Here is a 27,233-nt window from a genome sequence, read left to right as displayed (position 1 = left end):
GCTGCGTGAGGAAAGTGAGTCGCCGGCTGAGGAGAGTCAGTGGTCAGCTGCGTGAGGAAAGTGAGTCGTTCGCTGCGTGAGGAGAGTGTGTATGCAGATGCACCGCCGGCCTATCAGTGGTAAACTCAGTGGCTACTGGCAATTGTATAGTGAATTCCCGCGACAAGTCGGTAGCCATATTTTTGGACCTTCCGGCCCGCCATATAATCATGACAAAACAAAATCCAAAATTTTTAAGAAAAGACTTGTGTCAATTTTGACTTTTCAATTTCATGACTTGGCATGTCATAATTTCGACTTTGTATAAAAATTTTGACTTTATGCTATAATTATGACCCAAAAAATAAAAAAAACATGACTTAGTGTCAATTTTGGCTTTTTGTCATACTTTTGAATTTTTAATCTCATAATTATGATTTAGCATGTCATAATTTAAATTTAGTATGTCATAACTGACAAAAATCTAAATTATGACTTTTCAATGGCAACTTTTTACGTCATAATGTTGACTTTTTAATCTCAAAAAGTAGAATATAGACACCAAGACTATATTCTACTTATTCTACATGTTCGCTGATAATATATATATATATAACTTAAATTTCATAATTATGACTTAGCATGTCATAAATTCGACTTTATATCATAATTTTGACTTTTTATGCCATAATTATGACTCAACAAAAATCTAAATTATGGCTTGGAATGTCAATTTCACATTTTTATGTCATAATTTTGACTTTTTAATCTCATAAAATTTCGACTTAGTGTCTATATTCTACTTTATAATAATTTTGATTTTTTACCTCATAATTGACTTGGTATGTCAGAATTTTGACTTTATTATTTATAGGGTGGCAAAGGGGTGGCATGAGGTCTATGAGGGGTGGCAACACCAAAGCAAGCGCCCATGCATAGTTTTTGGAGATTTATGGCCTGACATACACAATTGTGTTCACAAACATTGCATTACCAAAATAAATAACAAGATTTCAATATCCATCATGGCACCAAGTAAAGGCACTATATGAAAAACATCAACAGATTTAAAATGAGTCTGAGCTTGTATCACTAAAGGAGATGAGCAGTTTTATTAATATTACACAGGCTACATCGATGGCAAAAATCACATGTTTTAGTGCAAGTTAAAGAACAACATAAACTTGTTCTTTGCAAACAATTTTTGAGTTTCTTTTATTAACAGAGGTGGGAATGTCTGTGTGTGTTCACCCAGAACACCCTATCAACTACAGTACATACTCTAGCAACACCCCAGCAATTGCATAGCAAGAGCCTAGCAACCACCCAGAATCTCCTAGCAACCACCTAGCAACACTTTAGCAATCACCCAGAACATATATATTCTGGCCTATAAACAAGACTTTAAGTTGGCTTTATGACAAGCCAGCATAAATTTGTCTTTTAAACTTTTAATCTAGTTGAAATGAAACAATTCAACATTTTCTCACAACTATAAACACAATCTCAAAACTATGCACCAACTTGTACAAACCTCAAACTTCCAGGTCAAAATAAAATGTCTTAGTCAAAAACGTATTCTTGTCTGACAAAATCAAACTTTGGCCTCAGATGACACACAAAACTTAACAAATACACACTACTGCACTGCCCAGTGAACACTAGTGATATCAATTCATGTAACACTGTAACAAAAATACCACTTACTGGGATTCAGGAATTATTTTGCATCTCACTGTCTACTACACTATACAGAAATAAATTTACAGATACAGTAAAATACAGCAATGATTTTTTCTTTGTCAATATACTGTCAATTACAGTAAAACTAAATTCAGCATCCTCTGCACATTTGGCCAAATTTTATTACAGTATATAAGGTACTATAGCAGTGTATTGGTCTTCTGACACAAGACAGTCATTTCTCAGTTCTGCAAAATACAGTATAACAAACGGCTACAGAGAAAGCTGTACAGCGTGCTACAGTTTACTGTATTTCCCTCATCTAAAGTACTGGTACTGTGTAAGTTTAAAACCCCTGTAAATTATTCATTCAGCTCTCTCTCAGATTTTGACTGGTGTGTCATCAGTTTTGCTACCTAATGTAGTCATTGTTAAACATTTTGAGAAATGTGTTTTTGTTTTGATAACTGAGTGAATGGTTTGGGAAAGTGGGCCGACTGAATCACTTATAATGTGTTAGCAATCGAGAAAAGCTAAAATACATTTAGATTCTTACCTAACTAGTTTCTGTGACCGGGATCTTCTTATTGATTTCATGTTACCGTTTCGTCGGATGGCAAAAAGACCTTTATGATGAAAGAGGAGCGGGCGGTCGGTGAATCAGCTCGCAAAAAATTACGAAAATTCGAGGACTTCTGAGTTAGCCGAGAAGCAGTAATTTTCCGATTCACGAACAAATGGAAAACAATTCGTAAGTGAACTTGGCTGCGCTGTGTTTTTGACTCCCAAAGAACCGGTTCATAAGAGTCATTTGTTAATGAAGCTGACTACATTGGGCGCGCTTATTGAAAGACGTGTTTTCTTGCCATTATTTAGCAATACGCTGTCTTTTTTATGTCATCACATTGAAGCGCCGCTGCTGAAAAGCAGTAGTACTTGAAACAGTGCTAACATTTATATTTTATTCTCTGATAATTATGGGGTGGCAAAGCTTTTTCTTAGGGTGCCACCCCGGTAGATCCGCCCCTGATTTTTATACTCCATTGCACCTTTTTAACACTTTTTATAGCACCTAGGGTGAATTGCCCTAAAGTGGGACACTGCCTAATGTGGGACACCTAAGGTTTAGTGTTTGTAGGTCCCGCATAAATACATGAATGTCAGTGAAACTATAGGTTATCTGAAGCTGTGGTGCCATGTGGTCAAAATCACATAGCCTCTCAAATGTCCAGTCATATATGAGACTGTAGCAATCATCAAAAAGGAAGGACCTTGTGTGAAAGCCACCCAAAGGTCAATGACATAGAGTTTTGACAAACTTGACATTAAGGAGTATAAATTAATTTTAAACAAAAAAATCATGATATCTTTTGGCCTAATGTGCTTATGAAATGTATGTCCATCAAAAAATACTATAACATTGTATGTGTAAACTATATATTTTATATTTTTATCAAATTTCCTAGTGTCCCACTTTAGGAAATGTGGTTTCAAAAAGTGGGACAGTATGATTGCCTAATGTGGGACAGTACTTTAGTCAGTCAAAAATGTGTATTGGGGCATGGTTTGTGGGACAAAAATGGTTATTTACAGTGTTTTAGTGTTGTTGTGCAATAATAGAATGATTGTGTGTGTTTGTTGTTTAGTGAAATAGAAAACATTATGCCAAATAAACATTTATGCAGTTCGCAGCACTTTTATGAATTTTGACTCAATGTTAAATCTAGCCTAAAGTTTGTTCAAGGTTTTTTTTAATTTATTTTTTGCAGGTTGCAAGATTTTATATTTTGCCTTCAAATAAGCCTAGGCTATATGTTGAAGAGAACAGTGAAGAATTCTGACTGTGCATTTAATTATTTTCTATATATTACATAACATAGCCTATGAAAATAGTTGCCTAATGTCTTTACAATAAATGCATCAAAACTATCATATTGTATTATTTTTCTGATGATGTTCAATTATCAATCAATCCATCCATAACCAAGATAATTACTAACTTCAGAAGATTTTTACTATTCTGCATGAATCAATTGATTTTGGCCTTTTATCGTAGACTTTTCATAGACCTTTTATTATTATGATTATTATTATTATCATCATTATCATTATTGTCATCATTATTCTTATTATCATCATCATAGATTTTGGCCTTTTATCATAGAATTTTCAGTGTCCCACATTAGGGAACACCAGATTGTTTTAGACGACTTGCACTAAGAGCACTAATATGTCTATAATTTCTTTTATGAATGTGTTATCTCCATTTTATCTTTTGATTTGATTAGGAGACATCCTGGGGTTTTTAAAATGGTATTGTGTGTGAATTTAATGTTTTGGCTACAAATTGCAATATGTCACAGAAGTCTGAAATGCAAAAAATGTCCCACATTAGGGCAATTCACCCTATTTATATTCAGAGAATAAATGTTTTATTATTTGTATTATTATTACCTAAATTTTAATTTGGTCAGAATCCAAAAATCTTTTTTTTTAATGTTCAATCACAATCTCATGAATTATCTAACTATAACCAACGTTGAAAACATGATAAATCAGATAATCTCTGTGAGCTCAATGATGTGATGACAGGTCTCTGCTTGCTTTCTGTTTATAACACATTGACATTAAGAATAAAAGGTTTGTTTTTCATGATCCTCGGCAACACACTGCAAAGTTTGAGGAATGTCAACTGCATTTCATCATGGAAAAATAAGGTTATTTTGTTTTTTACTTGCGCGCACAGTCTCGAGCCTTTGATGGCGTTCACGAACAAGTGCTCGACACATGCGCACTAGAGAGATTCATGCTTGTCTAGTCTTTTTCTTTTGATTGTTTAACGTCACTGTTTCAGTACATTAAGGCACTTTAAGTGCTTTTAACGTTATTCAGTCGCTGTTTTTAGTGACTGAAATACTGCAGCATGTTCTGTATATGAATCACAAGTGCCCAAAACATGATTTAATGATTGACAACGCTCAAAGTTCAATACAAAGGGAGATATTTTCTTTTACAGAAATCGCTTTTTAAGGACTACAACAAACAGCTGGTAGGGACTACAACAAGCTTCTTCCTGAGTTAGCGACATCACTAACCCTAAAATTTGCATAAACCCCGCCCCCGAGAACACACAACAAAGGGGGCGGGGCCATGTTGGGCTGCTTTAGAGAAGAGGAAGAGTTGTTGTAGTAGAGTGTTGTTGACATGCCGTCATTTTACGCCGGACTGCTTCACAAACGAGGGTCAATTCAACACAAAAGATGAACATGACGGCACATGCTAGTGGATGACTTGAATCAACTCCACAGCAACTACATAAATTTATCCACTAACCACTCAGAAACGTCTAAAAGTTGTAACTTCTTCCTGAGTCTCTCCATCAGTGTCGACTCCAGTTTGAACAATGTAAGGCTGAACACCGTCGTCATTTTGGCTGCGTAAGATTCTCTAACTTTGTTGTTTTTGAGCTGTTAAAGCTCCGCCCTCTTCTGGAAAGGGGTCGGGAGCAGCAGCTCATTTGCATTTAAAGGGACACACACAAAAACGGCGTGTTTTTGCTCACACCCAAATAGGGGCAAATTTGACAAGCTATAATAAATGATCTGTGGGGTATTTTGAGCTGAAACTTCACAAACACATTCTGGGACACCAGAGACTTATATAACATCTTGTAAAAAGTCTGCTTTAATGCTGATTGATGTACCAACATCCAGTCTATGTGTCAGATGTGTTGCATCATAATAAAAGTCTTGTCTTTAAAACATGCTGCAAAAGGATGTCGTGCCTACAGATTTGCCTTTCATGCCACACACACGCACTTAAAGTGAGTTTCCGTTACAGAAACGATAATGTCAATCTCACTTCCTGCTCACATCAAATGCATTCTTTACCTCAAACCTCAGAAAAGACTGAAACAAAAGGGCACATGTCCAGAAAAGGAAAAGGCTTGCAGATAATTCACTATCACAAATGACCAGAGCCTTTCCTACCCAGTCGATCTGGCTTTAAAGGCTTGATTTATCAGCATTAAGTTTTGATGAAACTAGACATGCACTTCAAAAAGTCCTTTTTGAGGTTTGAGGTGAATTATGCATCTGAATAAGGAAACAAAACTTCAGTAGACGCACTTGATAACTGAAGTGAAACATAAAAATCTTTAATAAATTATCTTTTATATATATATATCTTTCATGAAAAATATTGCTGCATGTCAAAACAACCCTTTCACACATATGCAGAAGTAACAGACACACACAATAGCCACAGTCATCATGTGTTAGTCTGCGGGTTAGTGATGCTGTTATCTAAAAGAGTCAGACTCAGACATTAGAAACAAAAGCCTGACATTAACAAGATAAATATTTCCCCAAGCAAACATAAATGAATAATGCAGCGAGTGTGTGGTTTATAGTGTGAGGGGGCGGAGTCTGACTCTGACTGAGGCGTGACGCATTCACTTCCTGCTCGCGCAGGTATCTCTCGGTATCGGACACACCTGAAGCTCCGGATCTGCCGCAGTTTTACTTGGAATCAACGACACATTTCTATCGAAACTATAGTTTAAACGACGCTTTTACATGAGGAATTACACTGTTTTGTAGGGGACGGACGCTTAAAGTGCTGTTTAATCGGTAAGAAGTTGAAATGTTTATATGTTTAACCGAAGAAAACACAAAAAACAAATATCCGCTGCGTTTTCCTCAGGCGGCCTGTAATGTTTATGTTTGATTAAACCAGATACTGTCGTGGTAAATCTTCAATATTGTGTCTTATAAGAGGTGTGAGTGTTTTAATTATCGATATATATAGCTAGTTTTCTCTTTACCTATTAGACTTGACGTTTTTATGGGATAATTTGCTGATTTTTGCGTATTTTAAGTTGTTTTAGACAGTCGAAGAGTTATGATAATGTATTATACTGTTTATTAATACGTTTTTAATCTTCTCAGATTGATTTTGAGTCATTTTAAGGTGAATTTGGGTCAATTGGGCCATAGTTTGACAGTCATCTCAATGTCAAAAAGCCTAGTTTACATAAATTCTCCATATATATATATATATATATATATATATATATATATATATATATATATATATATATATATATATATATATACACATATATATATATATATATATATATATATATATATATATATATATATATATATTGTCCAGAGGAGATTCTTCTATATGGATTCTGTCATATTCAATTGTTGACTAAATAAATAAAAAAGGGATTTAAATAATAAAGAATTTGACTTAAATATATAAATAACACATCTAACAATACAGTACAGTAGTGAGTATCTGTGGAAACTAAAAGCTTGAATACCCAGCTATTATATAAAATAAATATAACTTGGAAGTTTTAATGTTTAAAGTTTTTCTCCTTTTCAGATTGGTCTTGAATCATTTATAAAGGGATTTTATTGGAGGTTTTGTTCTTTTGGAGAATGACTCCTTTTTGATTCTTTATGGATTTAGTCATTCAACTGGCTATAAATAACATAAATATTAATTGGAGGTTTTAATTTTCAGAGTTTAACCTTTTCATATTTGTTTTGAATCGTTAATAAGAGGTTTTGTTCTTTGGAGAATGATTCATTGATTCTTAAATTGTATAACTTGGAAGTTTTAATGTTTAAAGTTTTCAGTTTGGTCTTGAATCATTTATAAAGGGATTTTATTGGAGGTTTTGTTCTTTGGAGAATGACTCATTGATTCTTTATGGATGTAGACATTCTGCTAACTGTATATAATATAAATATTATTTGGAAGTTTATTACTTCAAAGTTTTCTCTTTTCAGATTGATTTTGAATCCTTATGAAGGGATTTAATTGGAGGATTTGTTCTTTAGAGAATGATTCATTGATTCTTTTCTCATTCTACTAGCTATAATAATATTATTTGGAAGTTTTAACATTTAAAGTTTTTTCCTTCCTTTCAGATTAGTTTTAAATCATTTGTTTTACTGGAGGTTTTGTTCTTTGGAGAATGATTCATTGATTCTTAAATTATATAACTTGGAAGTTTTAATGTTTAAAGTTTTTCTCCTTTTCAGTTTGGTCTTGAATCATTTATAAAGTGATTTTATTGGAGGTTTTGTTCTTTGGAGAATGACTCATTGATTCTTTATGGATTTAGACATTCATCTGGCTATATATAACATAAATATTATTTGGAAGTTTTAATTTTGAGAGTTTAACCTTTTTGAATCGTTAATAAGAGGTTTTGTTCTTTGGAGAATGACTCATTGATTCTTTAGTGAGTTTAACAGCTATAATATTATTATTATAAAGGGTTTTAAATGGAGGATTTGTTCTTTAGAGAATGATTCATTGATTCTTTTCTCATTTTACTAGCTATAATAATATTATTTGGAAGTTTTAACATTTAAAGTTTTCTCTTTCCTTTCAGATTGGTTTTGAATCATTTGTAAAGGGATTTGACTGGAGGCTTCATTCTTTTGGAGAATGACTCCGGCTCGACTCTGGTTCTTTGGGACCGCCGTGGTTCTGGTCATCGTTCTCCTTGTGGCTCCATCAGAGGCTCAGGATGAAGGGAAACCCTGTATGGAAAAATTCAGTCTTGGCAAAGAGGATTTCGTGTTGAACACGGATGAATCTGTGAAGGAAGGAGCCACGTTCCTGGGTTCTCCTCGGGTGTCTCGGGCTGAAGACTGTGTTCTGGCCTGCTGTAATGATCCGAACTGCAATCTGGCTCTGATGGAACACGGACAAGATCCCAAAAGCATCAGCTTGTGCTACATCTTCAACTGTCTGTACAAACAGAAGAAAGTCTGTCGCTTTGTGAGGAAGAAGGGCTTCAACAACTACCTTCTGAAGTCTGTTTTCAAAGATTACCTCGAGCAGAAGGTTTCAGGTGAGAGGAAACCATATTAAAAAAGACTTTGTTTATTTTACAGTTCAGCAATAAATGAGTTGTTTTTGACATCTATTTTTAAAGATTACATTGAGCAACAGGTGCCAGGTAAGGAAAAAACATCTAGAAATCTCTTCTAGATATCCAGTAGTTTTTACAGTTCAATAATGAATGATTGTATTCAGTAGTGTTTTTGGTTGAATATGTCTTGGGAAATACTCATGCATGTCTAGACCTGCCGAAATCCTCAGAAGTGTGTCATTGTTTCACATTTTAGCCGGTTGTTATAACCAGGGGCGTAGGAATAATTAGAAAAAAAAAAAGACGTACTGAGGACCAAATTAAATGCCTTGACAAGGGCATTTTTCTGTGTTGACAAATTGCTTGTTTAATACTCATTTAATAGTCAATAGCATGATGTGATTTGACAAAAATAGAGTGCAAGATCAGTAGTTTTGCTGTTTTTCTAGGAGAGAAAGACCGTAAAATGAATGCACATTTATTTTGTCATATTTTTGGAGTTCATCTTGATTATCTGAATGCAGAAACTTGATGATAATGATTGCGGTTGTGTTGCTGCTCCCCTGGTTCAACCGTATAAAATCTCATCTTGTTTAGTATCAATATCTTTTAGTCTCAAACTTTAATTTCCTCTGCATGTCTGAGACATAAACGCACTTTATTAGTTTTCTAGTAACTCTCCCTATCAGCCGATCTTCAGTATGCAAGATCCATCTTGTATTACGCTCTGACTTGATCATTCCTGGCATCTTGTGCAGTTCCCATGATTATTGTTTTATATTGCATAATGTTTCATCACAGCAGTGTTTTGATTTCTTTCAGACGTGGAGGACAAACCTCCGATTGCATTGGCCGGGCAGGACAGGGTCGTTCAGCCGCGTGAAGATGTGACGCTGAACGGCATTGAGAGCAAAGACGATAAAAAGATTGTGAAGTGGGAGTGGGAGCAGGTGTCTGGAGACCCGTCGGCTGTTATGACGGTGAATAATATTTTCTGAAAATATGCATCAGATTACTTTTGTAAATTCTGCCTATTTAATTGTTTTTTTATTTAGATATTTAATGCTTGTACATCCTCTAATTTTTTGTCAGAAAGGGCATTTTGAGGATGCAGTGACCGTCTCCAATCTTTCTCCGGGGATGTATAAGTTCAGACTCACGGTCACAGATGATGCAGGACAGACGGGCTCGACCGAGGTGTCGGTTTTGGTCCTGACGCCAGAACAGTCACTCCGTAAGTACTTGAAAACATGACACTTATTTGCTTTTTAACAAATTAAAAGGTTCTATTTGCAGAATATATCAACGTAGATAATATACAAATTGTAGAGCTGTGTACATTATATGCACCAAACAATTCATTTCTGGAAAAAAGCACTTATTAAAACGGATTTGTTGAGGTCCATATGGAAGCTTGTTTTTGCCAGGGAATAAAGAAATAAAAAAGGCAATTGCGACTTCACAATTCAGACTTTTTCCTTCACAATTCTGAGTTTATAACTTACCATTCTGCAGCTGTGAGTTAAGTCCAGATGGGCAGATATAAACTTGTAATTGCAAGAAAAAAGTCTTAATTGTGAGAAATAACATTGCAATTGTGAGTTATATAGTCTGAATTTTGAGATACAAACGCATAATTGCAAAAAAAAGTCAGAATTGTGAGAAATAAAGTCAGAATTGTAAGATATAAACTTGTAATTGCAAGAAAAAAGTCATAATTGTGAGAGATAACATTGCAATTGTGAGTTATATAATCAGAATTATGAGAGATAAAGTCAGAATTGTAAGATATAAACTTGTAATTGCAAGAAAAAAAGTCATAATTGTGAGAAATAACATTGCAATTGTGAGTTATATAATCAGAATTTAGAGATATAAATGCGTAATTGCAAGAAAAAAGTCAGAAATGTGATTTCTAATGTTCAAATTTTGAGATATAAATGCATAATTGCAAAAAAAGTCTGAATTGTGAGATATAACATCGCAATTGTGAGTTCGAATTTTGATATATAAACGTGTAATTGCAAAAAAAGTCTGAAATGTGATTTCTGAAGTCCAAATTTTGAGATATAAACATGTAATTGCAAGAAAGTCATAATTGTGAGAGATAACATCGCAATTGTGAGTTATATAGTCTGAATTTTGAGATATAAACATTTAATTGAAAAAAGTCTGAAATGTGATTTCTAAAGTCCAAATTTTTAGATATAAACATGTTATTGCAAGAAAAAATTCATAATTGTGAGAGATAACATTGCAATTGTGAGTTATATAATCAGAATTTAGATATAAATGCGTAATTGCAAGAAAAAAGTCAGAAATGTGATTTCTAATGTTCAAATTTTGAGATATAAATGCGTAGTTGCAAAAAAGTCTGAAATGTGAGAGATAAAGTCAGAATTTAGAGATATAAACTTGTAATTGCAAGAAAAAGTCATAAATGTGAGAGATAACGTCGCAATTGTGAGTTATATAATCAGAATTTAGATATAAATGCGTAATTGCAAGAAAAAAGTCAGAAATGTGATTTCTAATGTTCAAATTTTGAGATATAAATGCGTAATTGCAAAAAAAGTCTGAATTGTGAGATATAAATTTGTAATTGCAAGAAAAGTCATAATTGTGAGAGATAACATCGCAATTGTGAGTTATATAATCAGAGTTATGAGAGATAAAGTCAGAATTGTAAGATATAAACTTGTAATTGCAAGAAAAAAAGTCATAATTGTGAGAAATAACATTGCAATTGTGAGTTATATAATCAGAATTTAGAGATATAAATGCGTAATTGCAAGAAAAAAGTCAGAAATGTGATTTCTAATGTTCAAATTTTGAGATATAAATGCATAATTGCAAAAAAAGTCTGAATTGTGAGATATAAACTTGTAATTGCAAGAAAAGTCATAATTGTGAGAGATAACATCGCAATTGTGAGTTCGAATTTTGATATATAAACGTGTAATTGCAAAAAAAGTCTGAAATGTGATTTCTAAAGTCCAAATTTTGAGATATAAACATGTAATTGCAAGAAAGTCATAATTGTGAGAGATAACATCGCAATTGTGAGTTCGAATTTTGATATATAAACGTGTAATTGCAAAAAAAGTCTGAAATGTGATTTCTAAAGTCCAAATTTTGAGATATAAACATGTTATTGCAAGAAAAATTTCATAATTGTGAGAGATAACATTGCAATTGTGAGTTATATAATCAGAATTTAGATATAAATGCGTAATTGCAAGAAAAAAGTCAGAAATGTGATTTCTAATGTTCAAATTTTGAGATATAAATGCGTAGTTGCAAAAAAGTCTGAAATGTGAGAGATAGTCAGAATTTAGAGATATAAACTTGTAATTGCAAGAAAAAGTCATAAATGTGAGAGATAACATCGCAATTGTGAGTTATATAATCAGAATTTAGATATAAATGCGTAATTGCAAGAAAAAAGTCAGAAATGTGATTTCTAATGTTCAAATTTTGAGATATAAATGCGTAATTGCAAAAAAAGTCTGAATTGTGAGATATAAATTTGTAATTGCAAGAAAAGTCATAATTGTGAGAGATAACATCGCAATTGTGAGTTATATAATCAGAGTTATGAGAGATAGTCAGAATTGTAAGATATAAACTTGTAATTGCAAGAAAAAAGTCATAATTGTGAGAAATAACATCGCAATTGTGAGTTATATAATCAGAATTTAGAGATATAAATGCGTAATTGCAAGAAAAAAGTCAGAAATGTGATTTCTAATGTTCAAATTTTGAGATATAAACTTGTAATTGCAAAAAAGTCTGAAATGTGAGATATAAAGTCAGAATTGTAAGATATAAACTTGTAATTGCAAGAAAAAGTCATAAATGTGAGAGATAACATCGCAATTGTGAGTTATATAGTCTGAATTTTGAGATGTAAATGTATAATTGAAGAAAAGTCTGAAATATAATTTCTAAAGTCCAGATTTTGAGATATAAATGCGTAATTGTGAGAAAAAAGTCAGACATGTGATTTCTAAAGTCTAAATTTTGAGATATTGTTGGGGATAAACAGTTTAGGACCCTTGAAACCAGATATGTTGAATAAAGACCCGGAGTCAATGTTTAAAAAAATTAATAAATTGAAGAAAAATTTAATGAAGAATAGTTTGCAGTTTCATCAGCAGAAGCCAGCTTCAAGTCTCACAAGGAGTTCGTAGGCCGCTCCGCGTACATTCACATTTCCACAACAATTATACTACAGAGTCAACTAACTACGTCATTACTTCAGGTTGAATGATTATGATTGGATAAGAAAAATAGACAAATTTGGTAATCTTCCACAAATGACAGATAGTCAGAAGCATATCTCCCTTCGTCACGATGTTGACGAGGGGACCCTGGATTTAGGTACTGGATGTCCTTTTGGGGTCATGACATGGCGTCTGCTGGTCTCAAGCAGAGTGCCAGTTGTCCACCAGTACACAGACCTGCACAGAACACTAGCGCACATATACAGATACATGATTCACAGCTTCTTCAAGGCTGAAGTTGATCTGAACTCTGCTCTGAGCAGGAAACGTTCCCAAAACACACTGATAACATGTTCTTTTCTCTCAGTGAGAGGTACAGACAATATTCAAAATTATTTTCTAGTGTTTGAAAAGGAAAAGAAATGCTTTAACATACGTTGAAGAAGTCATTCAAATAATTTAACAGAAATATAAATGTTGATTAATAACTTAAAAAGATATATATTGATATATATATTCCAGAATCCACCCCTTCAGTATAAACGCGTAATTGCAAAAAAGTCAGAATTGTGAGATAAAAAAGTCAGAATTGCGAGATATAACATTTGAATTTTGATATATAAACGTGTAATTGCAAAAAAGTCTGAAATGAGATTTCTAAAGTCCAAATTTTGAGATATAAACATGTAATTGTGAGAAAAAAATCAGAAATGTGAGAAATAACATCGCAATTGTGAGTTATATAATCAGAATTTTGAGATATAAATGCGTAATTGCAAGAAAAAAGTCAGAAATGTGATTTCTAATGTTCAAATTTTGAGATATAAACTTGTAATTGCAAAAAAAAGTCATAATTGTGAGAAATAACATTGCAATTGTGAGTTATATAGTCTTAATTTTGAGATATAAATGTGTAATTGAAGAAAAGTCTGAAATATAATTTCTAAAGTCCAGATTTTGAGATATACACGTAATTGTGAGAAAAAAGTAAGAAATGTGATTTCTAATGTTCAAATTTTGAGATATAAACTTGTAATTGCAAAAAAAAGTCATAATTGTGAGAAATAACATTGCAATTGTGAGTTATATAGTCTGAATTTTGAGATATAAATGTGTAATTGCAAAAAAAAGTCATAATTGTGAGAAATAACATTGCAATTGTGAGTTATATAGTCTGAATTTTGAGATATAAATGTGTAATTGCAAAAAAAAGTCATAATTGTGAGAAATAACATTGCAATTGTGAGTTATATAGTCTTAATTTTGAGATATAAATGTGTAATTGAAGAAAAGTCTGAAATATAATTTCTAAAGTCCAGATTTTGAGATATACACGTAATTGTGAGAAAAAAGTAAGAAATGTGACTTCTAAAGTTCAAATTGATATAAACTCGCAATTGCGAGGAAAAAGTCTGAATTGTGAGATATAAAGTCAGAATTGAAAGATGTAAACTCGTAATTGTGAAAGACAGAATCATGAGATAACATTGCAATTGTGAGTTATATAGTCAGAATTTTTAGATCTAAACATGTAATTGCAAGAAAAGTCAAAAATATGACTTTTATGTCCAAATTTTGAGATATAAAGTGTAATTGCAAGAAAAAAGTCATAATTGTGAGAGATAAAATTGCAATTGTGAGTTATATAGTAAGAATTTTCAGATATAAACACGTAATTGCAAGAAAAAGTCAGAAATGTGATTTCTCATGTCCAAATTTTGAGAAATAAATGCGTAATTGCAACAAAAAAAGTCAGAATTGTGAGAATAAAAGTCAAAGTTACTTGTTTTATTTTTTATTCCGTGGTGGAAACAAGTTTTCATAAGTCTAGTTTTTCAAACAAGACTGAAAATGATAAACTCAGATATCTTGTTTAATATGTTGAGGATGGCTGCCTTTGCATAACGTATGAAAAGTGATGTTCTTGAAGGCGTGTTCATTTCCATATGCGTCATCACTTGCTTTAAAGTAATTGGTCATGTTATCATGTTCTCTGAAGAGTGTTTCTCTGTCATTTAATCTGATTTCTCATAAATGAAATTTGCATGAACTGTTGACCTATGATGAGTTGTGCTCCAACAAGTTTTGAAGTGACCTTAATTAGTTGTCGGAAAACATGGATTAACCATTTACCAGGATTTGTCAAACAGTTAACCCAGAATGTTCTGCTTTTCTCAAACAGAATTCCCCCCTGTGCTTTCTATTAAAAGGAGCTTTACTCATTAATTTCATCTTTGCTTTGTCTAATCCATCAATTCCACAGATTTAATGATTTATCATGGAGTGGCTCAGGAATTATAGTTTGGTAACCGATTGCATGATGTTTCCTAGTTTCAGTAGAAACAGGAAATCTCTTGAGCAAGTGGCCATTTTCTTGAGTGTTTCAGAAACTGGTGCGGCAGGTTTTGCGGTGAGAGTTTCACAGAGAATGCAAGCGTTCACTGAGGGTTTGTGAAGCAACTGCTCACATGAGACACTGACTAAAAATCTTAACCCTGAATTCAGATGATTATAGACAGATTAATTCTATAGGTTTGAATACAGAACAGATGTTTAGGTTAATCATGTTACATTAGCACTGTTTTTTAGCGTTTGCTGCCTTGTGTTTTCAAAGCGCAGTGTTTGAACAAGGAAACGTGAATAATTTACATGAAACACATTTAAATCATTCATTAATTATTAAAAAGGTTTCCATTACAATTATTGTGTACCAGATTAAAGGAGTATTCAGAGTTAAATGTGTTTATCATCAGTGAATCAACAGATGTGTCTGGTATCTAACTCTTCATATTTTCAGCTTGTGTAAGTGGTAGTTTCAGTTCTCTTTGAGGAAGCATTCATATTTCACATAGTTCATGTGTTCACATTAATGTAGATGAGCAGTACAGTGTTGAGTCGAGTGTAAAATACATTCAGGAGCACTTTATTTTACTAAATTTATATTGTAATTGATAGTTTAATTCCTGAAGGACCACATGATCCACACATTTATGATGGTGTGGTAGAAAATGTACGGAAATCTTTTTTTTTCTGCCACACATTCAAAAAGATTGAGACTTTTATATCTCATAATTCTGACTTTTTTATCACAGTTGAGAGTCTGTTACAATTCTGACATTTCTTCTTGCAATTGCAAGTTTATATCTTAAAATTCTTACTTTATAACTTACAATTCTGCCTTTTCTCACAATTACAAGTTTATATCTCACAGTTCGCACAGTTTATATCTTAAAATTCTTACTTTATAACTTACAATTCGGCCTTTTCTCACAATTACAAGTTTATATCTTAAAATTCTTACTTTATAACTTACAATCCGACCTTTTCTCACAATTACGTGTTTATATCTCACAGTTTGCACAGTTTATATCTTAAAATTCTTACTTTATAACTTACAATTCTGCCTTTTCTCACAATTACGAGTTTATATCTCACAGTTTGCACAGTTTATATCTTAAAATTCTTACTTTATAACTTACAATTCGGCCTTTTCTCACAATTACAAGTTTATATCTTAAAATTCTTACTTTATAACTTACAATTCGGCCTTTTCTCACAATTACAAGTTTATATCTTAAAATTCTTACTTTATAACTTACAATTCGGCCTTTTCTCACAATTACGAGTTTATATCTTAAAATTCTTACTTTATAACTTACAATTCGGCCTTTTCTCACAATTACGAGTTTATATCTTAAAATTCTGATTTTTTTTATCCATACAAGTTTATATCTCACAATTCTGACATTTCTTCTCGCAATTTCAAGTTTATTCAGCAATTCGGACTTTAAAACTTACAATTCTGCCTTTTCTCACAATTATGAGTTTATATCTCACAGTTTGCACAGTTTATATCTTACAATTCGGCCTTTTCTCACAATTACGAGTTTATATCTTAAAATTCTGACTTTTTAACTTAAAATTATGCCTTTTCTCACAATTACAAGTTTATATCTCACAGTTCACACAGTTTATATCTTAAAATTCTTATTTTATAACTTACAATTCGGCCTTTTCTCACAATTACGAGTTTATATCTTAAAATTCTGACTTTATAACTTACAATTCTGCCTTTTCTCACAATTACGAGTTTATATCTTAAAATTCTTACTTTATAACTTACAATTCTGCCTTTTCTCACAATTACGAGTTTATATCTTAAAATTCTGACTTTTTATCATGCATTCAAGTTTATATCTCACAATTCTGACATTTCCTTCTCGCAATTTCAAGTTTATTTAGCAATTCTGAATTTATAACTTAAAATTCTGCCTTTTCTCACAATTACAAGTTTATATCTCACAGTTCGCACAGTTTATATCTTAAAATTCTTACTTTATAACTTACAATTCGGCCTTTTCTCACAATTACGAGTTTATATCTTAAAATTCTGACTTTATAACTTACAATTCTGCCTTTTCTCACAATTACAAGTTTATATCTCACAGTTTGCACAGTTTATATCTTACAATTCTGCCTTTTCTCACAATTACGAGTTTATATCTTAAAATTCTTACTTTTTATCATACATGCAAGTTTATATCTCACAATTCTGACATTTCCTTCTCGCAATTTCAAGTTTATTTAGCAATTCTGAATTTATAACTTAAAATTCTGCCTTTTCTCACAATTACAAGTTTATATCTCACAGTTCGCACAGTTTATATCTTAAAATTCTTACTTTATAACTTACAATTCGGCCTTTTCTCACAATTACGAGTTTATATCTTAAAATTCTGACTTTATAACTTACAATTCTGCCTTTTCTCACAATTACAAGTTTATATCTCACAGTTTGCACAGTTTATATCTTACAATTCTGCCTTTTCTCACAATTACGAGTTTTTATCTTAAAATTCTTACTTTATAACTTACAATTCTGCCTTTTCTCACAATTACAAGTTTATATCTTAAAATTCTGACTTTTTATCATACATGCAAGTTTATATCTCACAATTCTGACATTTTCTTCTCGCAATTTCAAGTTTATTCAGCAATTCGGACTTTAAAACTTACAATTCTGCCTTTTCTCACAATTATGAGTTTATATCTCACAGTTTGCACAGTTTATATCTTACAATTTGGCCTTTTCTCACACTTACGAGTTTATATCTTAAAATTCTGACTTTATAACTTAAAATTCTGCCTTTTCTCACAGTTACAAGTTTATATCTCACAGTTCGCACAGTTTATATCTTAAAATTCTTACTTTATAACTTACAATTTGGCCTTTTCTCACAATTACGAGTTTATATCTCACAGTTTGCACAGTTTATATCTTACAATTCTGCCTTTTCTCACAATTACAAGTTTATATCTTAAAATTCTGACTTTTTATCATACATGCAATTTTATATCTCACAATTCTGACATTTCTTCTCGCAATTTCAAGTTTATTCCGCAATTCGGACTTTAAAACTTACAATTCTGCTTTTCTCACAATTACGAGTTTATATCTTACAGTTCGCACAGTTTATATCTTACAATTCTGACTTTATAACTTACAATTCAGCTTTTTTCACAATTACGAGTTTATCTCTCACAGTTTGCACAGTTTATATCTTAAAATTCTGACTTTTTTTTATCACAATTGCGAGAAAGTCAGAATTGTGAGATGATAGTCAAAATGGTCTTTTAAACTTTTTATTCAGTAGCGGAAACAAGCTTCCATAAGGTCATTTAATAAACCAGTTTAAAATAGCAATGCCATAATTGTCACTTTTACCAAAACCAAGGATTATCTCACCTGTCTTGCCAATAAATTGTTCAAGTGATCAAAAGTTTTTGCTGAAAATAAGTGCATCAATGTTTCTTTGATGGTACATGATCCTGACTTTAATTGCATTGATATTCTAATATTATTATGTGTTTTGCACATTAACATTTAAAGGGTTAGTTCATTCAGATTTTTAAAATGTCAGTTTTCACACCCTCCACAGAGGCTCTGAAAAAAATAGTTTGTCAAGGCGTGTTTTAGTTACCAGACACACTAGAACCAGTGGTTATTTCAGAAGACTTTGAATACTGCATGCAAGTCATATGGACTAAGTTATGATTCTTTGGTGTTTTCTGTCAGGAACAACATAATACATTTAAAACAGGATTTTCTTTATTTGACATTGCAGGCCTTTAGAAGTGAGTTAGTCTATTACTGTCATGTTGATGTGGCGTAAGTCGCCAGCATGCAGAACATTTGTTGTAAACATTGAATAAATGAATGAATGATTTTCCTCCCATCAGATCACTGTCTGGTGCCGAAGAAGGAGGGTCCGTGTCGAGGCTCTTTTCCACGTTGGCACTACAACGCCGTCACCGAGAAATGTGAGGAGTTCAAGTTTGGAGGCTGCAAACCAAACCGCAATAACTACCTGGCGCTCAACGAATGCCAGAACGCTTGCGACAAAGTTTCAGGTAATTATTATTATTTTTTATGGTCATGTTTACAGATAAACAGATAAAACTTAATTTTCACTGTGCAGAGTGGAAGCAAAATGGTAATAAATGCACAAGTAAAATTATAGTAAATGCAAATTGAAAAATGAGTTACTAATTAAAGTACAATTCAAATGATTATTATTGTGCATATAGACTGCTGTTCAAAAGTTTTGGGTTTGCATGATTTTTATTTTTTAATTTTTTTAAAAATAAGTCTCTTCTGCTCACCAAGGCTGCATTTATTTGATCATAAATACAGTAAAAACACTAAAATTGTGAAATATTATTATAATTCAAAATAGCTGATTTCTATGTGAATATATAGTAAAGTGTAATTTATTCCTGTGATCAAAGCTGAATTTTCAGCATCATTACTCCAGTCTTCAGTGTCACATGATCTTTCAGAAATCATTCTAATATGATGATTTGCTGCTCAAAAAACATTTAATATAATTGTCAATGTTGAAAACAGTTCATATTTTTGTGGGAACTTGTTTTTCAGAATTCTTTGAATAGACAGTTTAAAAGAACAGCATTTATTTGTAGTATACAACATAACATATATATATATATATATATATATATATATATATATATATATATATATATATATATATATATATATATATATATATATATATATATATATATTGGCTGACATTTGGGTTTACTGGTCATGAGGCTTTGGGTTTTGTTTTGCTCTAGTTTTTGCAAATGAGGACAGGAAATGGTTCAAATGATTTTTGTCAGATTTTTCAGGCAGCTTTGCCCTATTAAACTGCATGAAAAGCATGCATTGCATGGTACACTTAAACAAACTTTTGAAAACTAATAAAGCAGCATTGTATCAATAATGATTCATCATTCTAATCCATGAGTCATTCATTTATGTGCATGATCACCTCTTTATTTGAAATGTTTTGTTTGTAAAGTGTGTATCTCTTTTTATAATAAATTACACATTTTTGTCAAATGCAATCCCACTTAACCCTCGTGAACTGTTGCGGGTCAATTTGATACCAGTTAACCTAGTTACGATTTTTTTTTTCTTGAAATTTTGTGACTTTTTCTCATTTTGGGTCATGAACATGCATGCAAAGTTTCAGCACGCTGACGTGTTGTGAAATGTGCGCACAGAAATGTTATACGTTCTTACTGTTTGTGGGTCGATTTGACTCATATAGACAGCTGTTCAAAAGCAATACAGACCCAAAATACAAAACACTCCTGTGTTGTATGTCAGAGCTCTTCAACTCTAGTACTGAAGTGCCAGTGTCTTACTGAGTTTAACAGCTTTTTATTTTCAAAGTTGTTTTACCTGTTAATTGTCTGTCACACACTGTTTTTGAGCATCGATATGAAAAGGACTTTTACAACTCAAATTGTATGAATACTTTTTTCAGTTTGGTATTTTTTTAAAGGTGAAACATCGCAGATTATTGTAGAAGTAAAAAAAAAAAAAAATTGTAAAAGTAAAGTTTAAAAAAAAAAAAAAAAAACGTTTATGAACATTTTAAATATAAAAATATATTTTATATAAAATATGTATTTTACAAAACATGTTCAACTCTAAAACTTCAAGAAAATCAAAACTAAATATCTGAACTAGCTCTGTGACAAATTTTAGGTTGATATCTCAAAAAAAGAACTTTCAGTAAAAAAAAATTGTGCGCAGTACCAAACTTTTCCACTAGATGACATCCAGACTCCACCAATGACCATATAAGGACTCTTTCCATATATGGTTAAAGTGATCCAAACCATATTTTTCAATTCTTTTCATTATGTTTATGAAGTAGACATCCTATTCAGAAGAGGTTTGTGCAGTAATGTTAATATTTGATTTGAATTTAATTCCTTAAACACATGAAAAACATGATATATAGTTATCGAACAGGGCACGAGGGTTAAACAAATTTTTAAGTGTGACTTTTCAAAATACCTTTATTTTACATGAAATATTTACTTATTATTGCAGTTTCTTCTGGTCCTCCATCTGGAAGATTAGGTCCGATCCAGAATCCTGGTAAGTTCTTGAGTGCTGATGATGTATTTATTTATTTATTTCAATGCCAGAATGCCATTTTTCTTTTTTCTTCTTTTTTAAATACATATAAAGCATAATCTTCTGTTTTGAACTCTTGCAAACTCACAGATGAGCAGTGTGGCACGCCGTGTGGTCCGGATCACTTCTCCTGTTCTAATGGATGTTGCATCGGAAAAGATTTCGAATGTGACGGAGAAACGCAGTGCAGCGACGGTTCGGACGAGGCCGAGTGCGACAGATGTGAGGATCACATTCATCACTATTATAAACAAAGATTAGAAAATAGAAACGATTCTTACTCAGTATTTTGTCTTGTACAGGACAATCTTAAATCAAGATACATTTACTTAAGGAGCAAAATTGATTTTTTTCGGAAAACATCTGTCGATATTATGCTTAAAACAAGAACAAATTTCCTTTATTCAAAGGAAAACAAGTTTATTTTTCTGACTTCAGTGGCAGCTTTTTTAAGCATAAATTCTTAATTTTGAAACATTTTTGACTTACATTTACTCAAGAAGTAAAATTATCTTGATTTAGGAACGTTTACCAATTTGTACAGGAAAAGGAGACAAAAATTTGGAGGAAGAATTTTTTTTTTAAGGGAAATATCTGTCTTTTGACTTTCTTTGCTAGTCTTTTGTGTATATCACTCAAAAAAAAACTTTTTTTTTTTTTTGAATGAACTTTCCCTTTAAATGTACTTTGATTGGAGACTGAAATCAGGTTCAGGTCATTTATTAGTTTCAAAAACAGTTTTATGTGTTTTTTTCCTTCTCTTTATTTTCAGTGAACAAAAAGTTCAGTCGATTGCTGGAGATTCCTGTGGACAAATCCAAAGGTGATTTATATTTCTTTTTCTGTTATGATATATGTAAACCTCTTTAAATATTTATTGATGACCATTTCATTTCATCACTGCATTTCAGTGCCTCTTTATCATTAAAATGAGTAATTCATTCGCTCTTACAGCTCATTGCGTGGAGCCGCCGGTAACGGGACCTTGTCGCGCAAGTTTCACCTACTGGTACTACAATCCGTATGAAATGCGCTGTAACCGGTTTAACTACGGTGGCTGTGATGGAAATTTGAACCGCTTTGAAAAAGAGGAAGAGTGCATTAGGACGTGCAATTCAGTGACTGGTGAGTTTTACTGTATTATTACCACAATCAATATTTGAAGTCAACTTGCACTTTAAAAAAAATGATCGTAACAACTATCTTTCCCGCATTTAACTTGAGAACTCAAAAATAGTTGTGCATTTGATCATGCATAATTATGATCCTTAGTTTAGGTAGATCCTTACTGAGGTGTGAACTGTGCTCACATGATCAGCTTGTGATCCGGTGTTTTCCGCTTCTCTGAACGGCTCACAGTGAACTCCATCTCGCTTAACAGAGAGCAAAAGGTTGTTTTTGTATATTCTAAATGCAACTAAATGCAAACAACAGCATAAAAAATATAAATGGGTCAATGATGTGACGGGTCATTTTTTTTGTCCAAAGGTCTTAATAATAAATAAAAAACAAAGATATGACATCCAAAGTAAGTAAGGTAGTACAACTAGATCTCTTTTATTGAATCCAAAAGGTTTTAATTATATTTTTCTACATTTTAAAGATTTTGAAGTGTCAAAAGGTCATTCGGTTTAACCGTCCAACCGTTCATTTGTGATTAAAATATCTTAAAATGTACTAAATGTATATATTTTTTATTCTGGCATGATTTTATAACATCATATATCAACATAGTGCAAAATGGTGTTAAAATTATGTGTAGAAGTCGTTGCTTTGTTATGAGAAAGAATGTCCGGAAAAATGAATTTCATTGATGTCATTCGGAGTAACCAATATAAAGGGACTATTTTGGATCAAGTCATGCGGTCAGTATCATGTGACAGGATGTGACATCATTCAGACACCTGCAAAGGACCACATGGTCATGAAGCAAAGTAACTAACTCTCTCTTAACTATTTGAAAAATTCATGTTTTCACTTGAAACATCAGGTCATTCGGTGCAACCGCTATAAAACATGGAAAATGTTGTAATATTTTAAAAACTTGTACTAAATATAAAATGTTTGATTGTCCTTTTGCATGATATCAGTCTGTTAGCATTGATTGAAAATAGCGTCATTCGGTGTAACCAAAAGTGTCATTTGGTAAAACTGAAATTTTGGTTAAACCAAATGACTTTTTTGGTGACAAATTTTGTAAAAAATGACAAAAGCAGTGTTAATTGATTATATAATCTTATTGTTAACACTTAATAAAACTTCAAAATTATTTATATCTCCATTATGGGTTTTTTTACACTTTTAAAAACCTTATTCAATGACCCTAATACAATAAACAGTAAATTCCTACTAGCAAATATTTATCCTAAACAACAGAAACTGGTATTAAGCAAAACACTTACGCACTCTTGCACTGATTAATCGTTTTCCCCATAATTATTATTGTTGTTATTATTATTATTATTATTATAATATTGTAATTGTTTGGCTTTCTTAAACACCAGAGTGAATGTAATGTAGACTGATGCACTATATCACAATTAAAAAAAAAGAAAAACTTTGTTAAATTTTCACTCTGAACATGAGTTTGAGCTCTTAATTTTGAACTCTCAAAAGTGCACCAGATTTAACTTTAAAATGCACGCTTTAAACCTTTTTTCTGTCTCTCCTGTGAAACATCATGCCATGTTTATATCATTTCAGAGGCTGACGTGTTTGCCAGACGTGCACAGTTTGAGAAACAAGAAGGCAAGGACAATACAGGTAACACCGCTTCACCTGCACAAAACATGCTTTATAATTTACAGCATAGATGCATTTAAATGAGTAAATTCATTCTTTTCTTGAACCCTCTGGCACTGTTCTCACATTTCGGTCAAAAATGATTCATAAAAAAACTTCAATGACATGATTGTACTATATTTTAGCTCGATAATGTTTTTTACTATTTTGTAATTTTAAGGAACTAAAATGCAGTAGTTAAAATCAATTTCTTCAAAACTTAAACTGTAGTAAATCCTGAATACTTTGGAGCATCAGACTGAAGTTTGGTCTCTTTTTAAAGAAGACACTTACATTTGGTTTTTGACCATTGAAAATAGGTAAAATTCAACAATTTGAACATGGAGTCACATTGAGATCCCAATATCTATGGGGCCTTAAAAATGAAGATTTCAAAAGGAAAGTTTATTAAGAATCAGAATCTAGAAGGATATTAAGATATCTTGAATACTTTTAGAGTCACACATGACAACTTTAGAAAAGGAATATTTATGGCACTCAGGAATGTTTTATGCAATTAAGATGATAGAAAAAAACGAGATACATTTCTAGTTTCAACATTATTTGTTCTTCAGATATTACTCTTTATAATAAAAGAAGTATCATCTGTGTGCAAACTGACCCACTTTTGGTTTTTGACCAATGAAAGTGTGACCAATTTACTCATGGAGCCGCATTGAGATCTCCATATCTCTGGGATTGAACCATCGAGGGCCTTTAAAATGAAGATACCAGAAGAAAAGTTTGTTAAGAAGCAGAATGTAAAAGGATATTAAGATATCTTTAATACTTTTAGAGTTACAGGCATGCAAACTTTGGAAATATTGGAATATTTGGTTTTTGACAACTGAAAGTGTGTACAATTTACCCATGGAGCCACATTGAGATCCCAATATCTCTGGGACTGAACTATATAGGGCCTTAATAATGGAGATTCCCAAAGTAAAGCTTATTAAGAACAAGAATCTAGAAGGATATTAAGATATCTTTAAAAATTTGGAAAAGGAATATTTTTTTTTTTTGACCACTGAAAATGTGCACAATTTACTCATGGAGCCGCATTAAGATCTCCATATCTCTGGGATTGAACCATCGAGGGCCTTTAAAATGAAGATACCAAAAGAAAAGTTTGTTCAGAACCAGAATCTAAAAGGATATTAAGATATCTTTAACACTTCTTGAGTTACAGTCATGCAAACTTGAGGAAAAGAACACAAGAAGTGCTTTTTTCCCATGTTTGAACTGTCACTGTTGGCATATAATGAAACACAGATTGATAAAGTCAACAGATTTCACTAATAGATCTTCCAATCTCTGTGTGAAAATAAAATAATGATGCTGCCATCTTTATAAAGTCATTTTTACACTCCTCTAATTTGGTGAAAATGGTCATTTTGACCCTCATCTACAAAACAGTGATTACTCAGTAAATATACATCTGTGACATTTAATATTTGGGCTTTCATCACTATTTATGATGATAATCTCTCTTCTCCTCTGTCCTCAGCTGCTATTGTATTCGCAGTCGTCCTGGGCTTCGCCATCGCCATCCTGCTGGTTGTCATCACATGCTGCCTCGTGAAGGGAAAGAAGAAGCGTCGGAACAAGCATCAGCCAGTGGCTGTTAACGGCGTTCACACCTATGTGGATTCAGAGAAACTCGTCTACAACAGCACAACCAAACCCATCTGAACTCAGCCGGGGTGTGACGTGAAAATGATTTTGTATATGCAGTAATTATTTTATTTCTTCACTTGGGTTTGTTTTGAGCAGACAGGCTGGTAACTGTGTTTGGTTTAGTTTGAAAACTTTTATTACCAGAATATTTTCAGAATAATATGAGATTGATCTACTTCTGTCCTTTTGCTTTGTTGGATTTCACTCAGGGGTAAATGTGCATGTACTAAAGCCAGTTTTTAAAATCCAGACCACACAAAATAAATCATTTTTGAGCCATTTGCTTTTAGTTTGCAGTGCGATTAGTACAGTTAGTTTGAAGACTGGAAGGTTTTTTGTGTGTGTCTCTCAGAAATGCTGCCTCTCAACTGTTTATCTTAAATCAATGTAAACTTTTCCTTATTACTTAGAAATTCGTTACATATTTTAGAATGTTTGAGATCTGAGATATTGATCTGTGGCTCTTTGTTTTGTTTTTTTGTATCCATGAGCCACACGTTTTTTTTTTTTTATTGCTTTTTTTTTTTTAGTAAACTGATATTTTGGATGCAGGAATTACAAATATATGGTGAAAAATACATAACCCCACAATACAGATATGTACATAGATTTTTTTAATGTGTTATCTATACTGATCTTGGAAAGTCTCAATAAAACTAATATGTACAGACTGAGTGTGTGGATGTGTATTTAATTTAATTTAATTTGTGATGTGTATTTCTCATTAAAGTGTTAGTTCACCCACAAATGAAAATTCTGTCATTAATTACTCTCCCTCATGTTGTTCCACACCCGTAAGACCTTCATTCATCTTCAGAACACAAATTAAGATATTTTTGTTGAAATCCGATGGCTCAGTGAGGCCTGAGCAATGACATTTCCTCTCTCAAGATCCATTAATGTACTAAAAACATATTTAAATCAGTTCATGTGAGTACAGTGGTTCAATATTAATATTATAAAGCCACGAGAATATTTTTGGTGCGACAAAAAAACAAAATAACGACTTATATAGTGATGGCCCATTTCAAAACATGAAGCTTCGGAGCGTTGATCAACAAAAATATCTCAATTTGTGTTCTGAAGATGAATGAAGGTCTTACGGGTGTGGAACGACATGAGGGAGAGTAATTAATAACATTATTTTCATTTTTGGGTGAACTAACCCTTTAAAGTATGTAGGTTGTGCTGTTAAATGACCTGCAGGTGGCGCTATTGATTCAACATTAACATTACAAATCATCACAATGATATCTTACGGGTTAATTTTACTATTTCAAAAGTTTTGTTCGAATATATAGCTATGTTAACAATTAATTTACAAAACAACAAAGAAATAAAAGCATGTACGTTTTGAGGCGAACAACATTTCCTTCCGTTTTTAAAAATATTTTGATTAAATCTTCATTATACCACACACTTATTTCTCAGAAAGGCTTTTTTTTTTGTTATAAAGTTTGTTTAATAAAGTTAAATTCCA

At 32.1% G+C, this 27,233-nt stretch overlaps 1 protein-coding gene across 2 annotated transcripts; it reads left to right on the top strand.

Moving 5' to 3' along the window:
• Positions 1-6,095: 6,095 nt before the first annotated feature.
• On the top strand, positions 6,096-26,424 carry spint1a (serine peptidase inhibitor, Kunitz type 1 a). 2 transcript variants are annotated; one of them, XM_048192156.1, is made up of 12 exons: positions 6,096-6,293; positions 8,084-8,548; positions 8,633-8,656; positions 9,392-9,549; positions 9,662-9,803; positions 19,036-19,206; positions 21,209-21,256; positions 21,386-21,517; positions 22,068-22,118; positions 22,250-22,420; positions 23,999-24,058; positions 25,584-26,424. In XM_048192156.1, exons 2-12 carry the CDS (start codon positions 8,140-8,142, stop codon positions 25,766-25,768), a joined length of 1,551 nt encoding a protein of 516 aa, XP_048048113.1. In that variant the 5' UTR covers positions 6,096-6,293; positions 8,084-8,139; the 3' UTR covers positions 25,769-26,424. The 2 variants fall into 2 exon arrangements, with proteins under 2 accessions (XP_048048113.1, XP_048048114.1); XM_048192157.1 differs by lacking the exon at positions 8,633-8,656 and having other exon boundaries at positions 6,099-6,293.
• Positions 26,425-27,233: the final 809 nt, after the last annotated feature.

The sequence above is a fragment of the Megalobrama amblycephala genome, linkage group LG5 (assembly GCF_018812025.1).
Source record: "Megalobrama amblycephala isolate DHTTF-2021 linkage group LG5, ASM1881202v1, whole genome shotgun sequence".
Classification (NCBI taxonomy): Eukaryota; Metazoa; Chordata; class Actinopteri; order Cypriniformes; family Xenocyprididae; genus Megalobrama; species Megalobrama amblycephala.
This window is presented reverse-complemented; position numbering and strand designations above follow the sequence as displayed.

Bases quoted from the DNA above. Each gene is read 5' to 3' on its own strand.
- spint1a (XM_048192156.1), top strand. From the start codon at position 8,140: ATGACTCCGGCTCGACTCTGGTTCTTTGGGACCGCCGTGGTTCTGGTC. The intron at 9,804-19,035 runs GTAAGTACTTGA...TCCTCCCATCAG, and splicing joins GACGCCAGAACAGTCACTCC to ATCACTGTCTGGTGCCGAAG. The intron at 21,257-21,385 runs GTAAGTTCTTGA...GCAAACTCACAG, and splicing joins AGGTCCGATCCAGAATCCTG to ATGAGCAGTGTGGCACGCCG.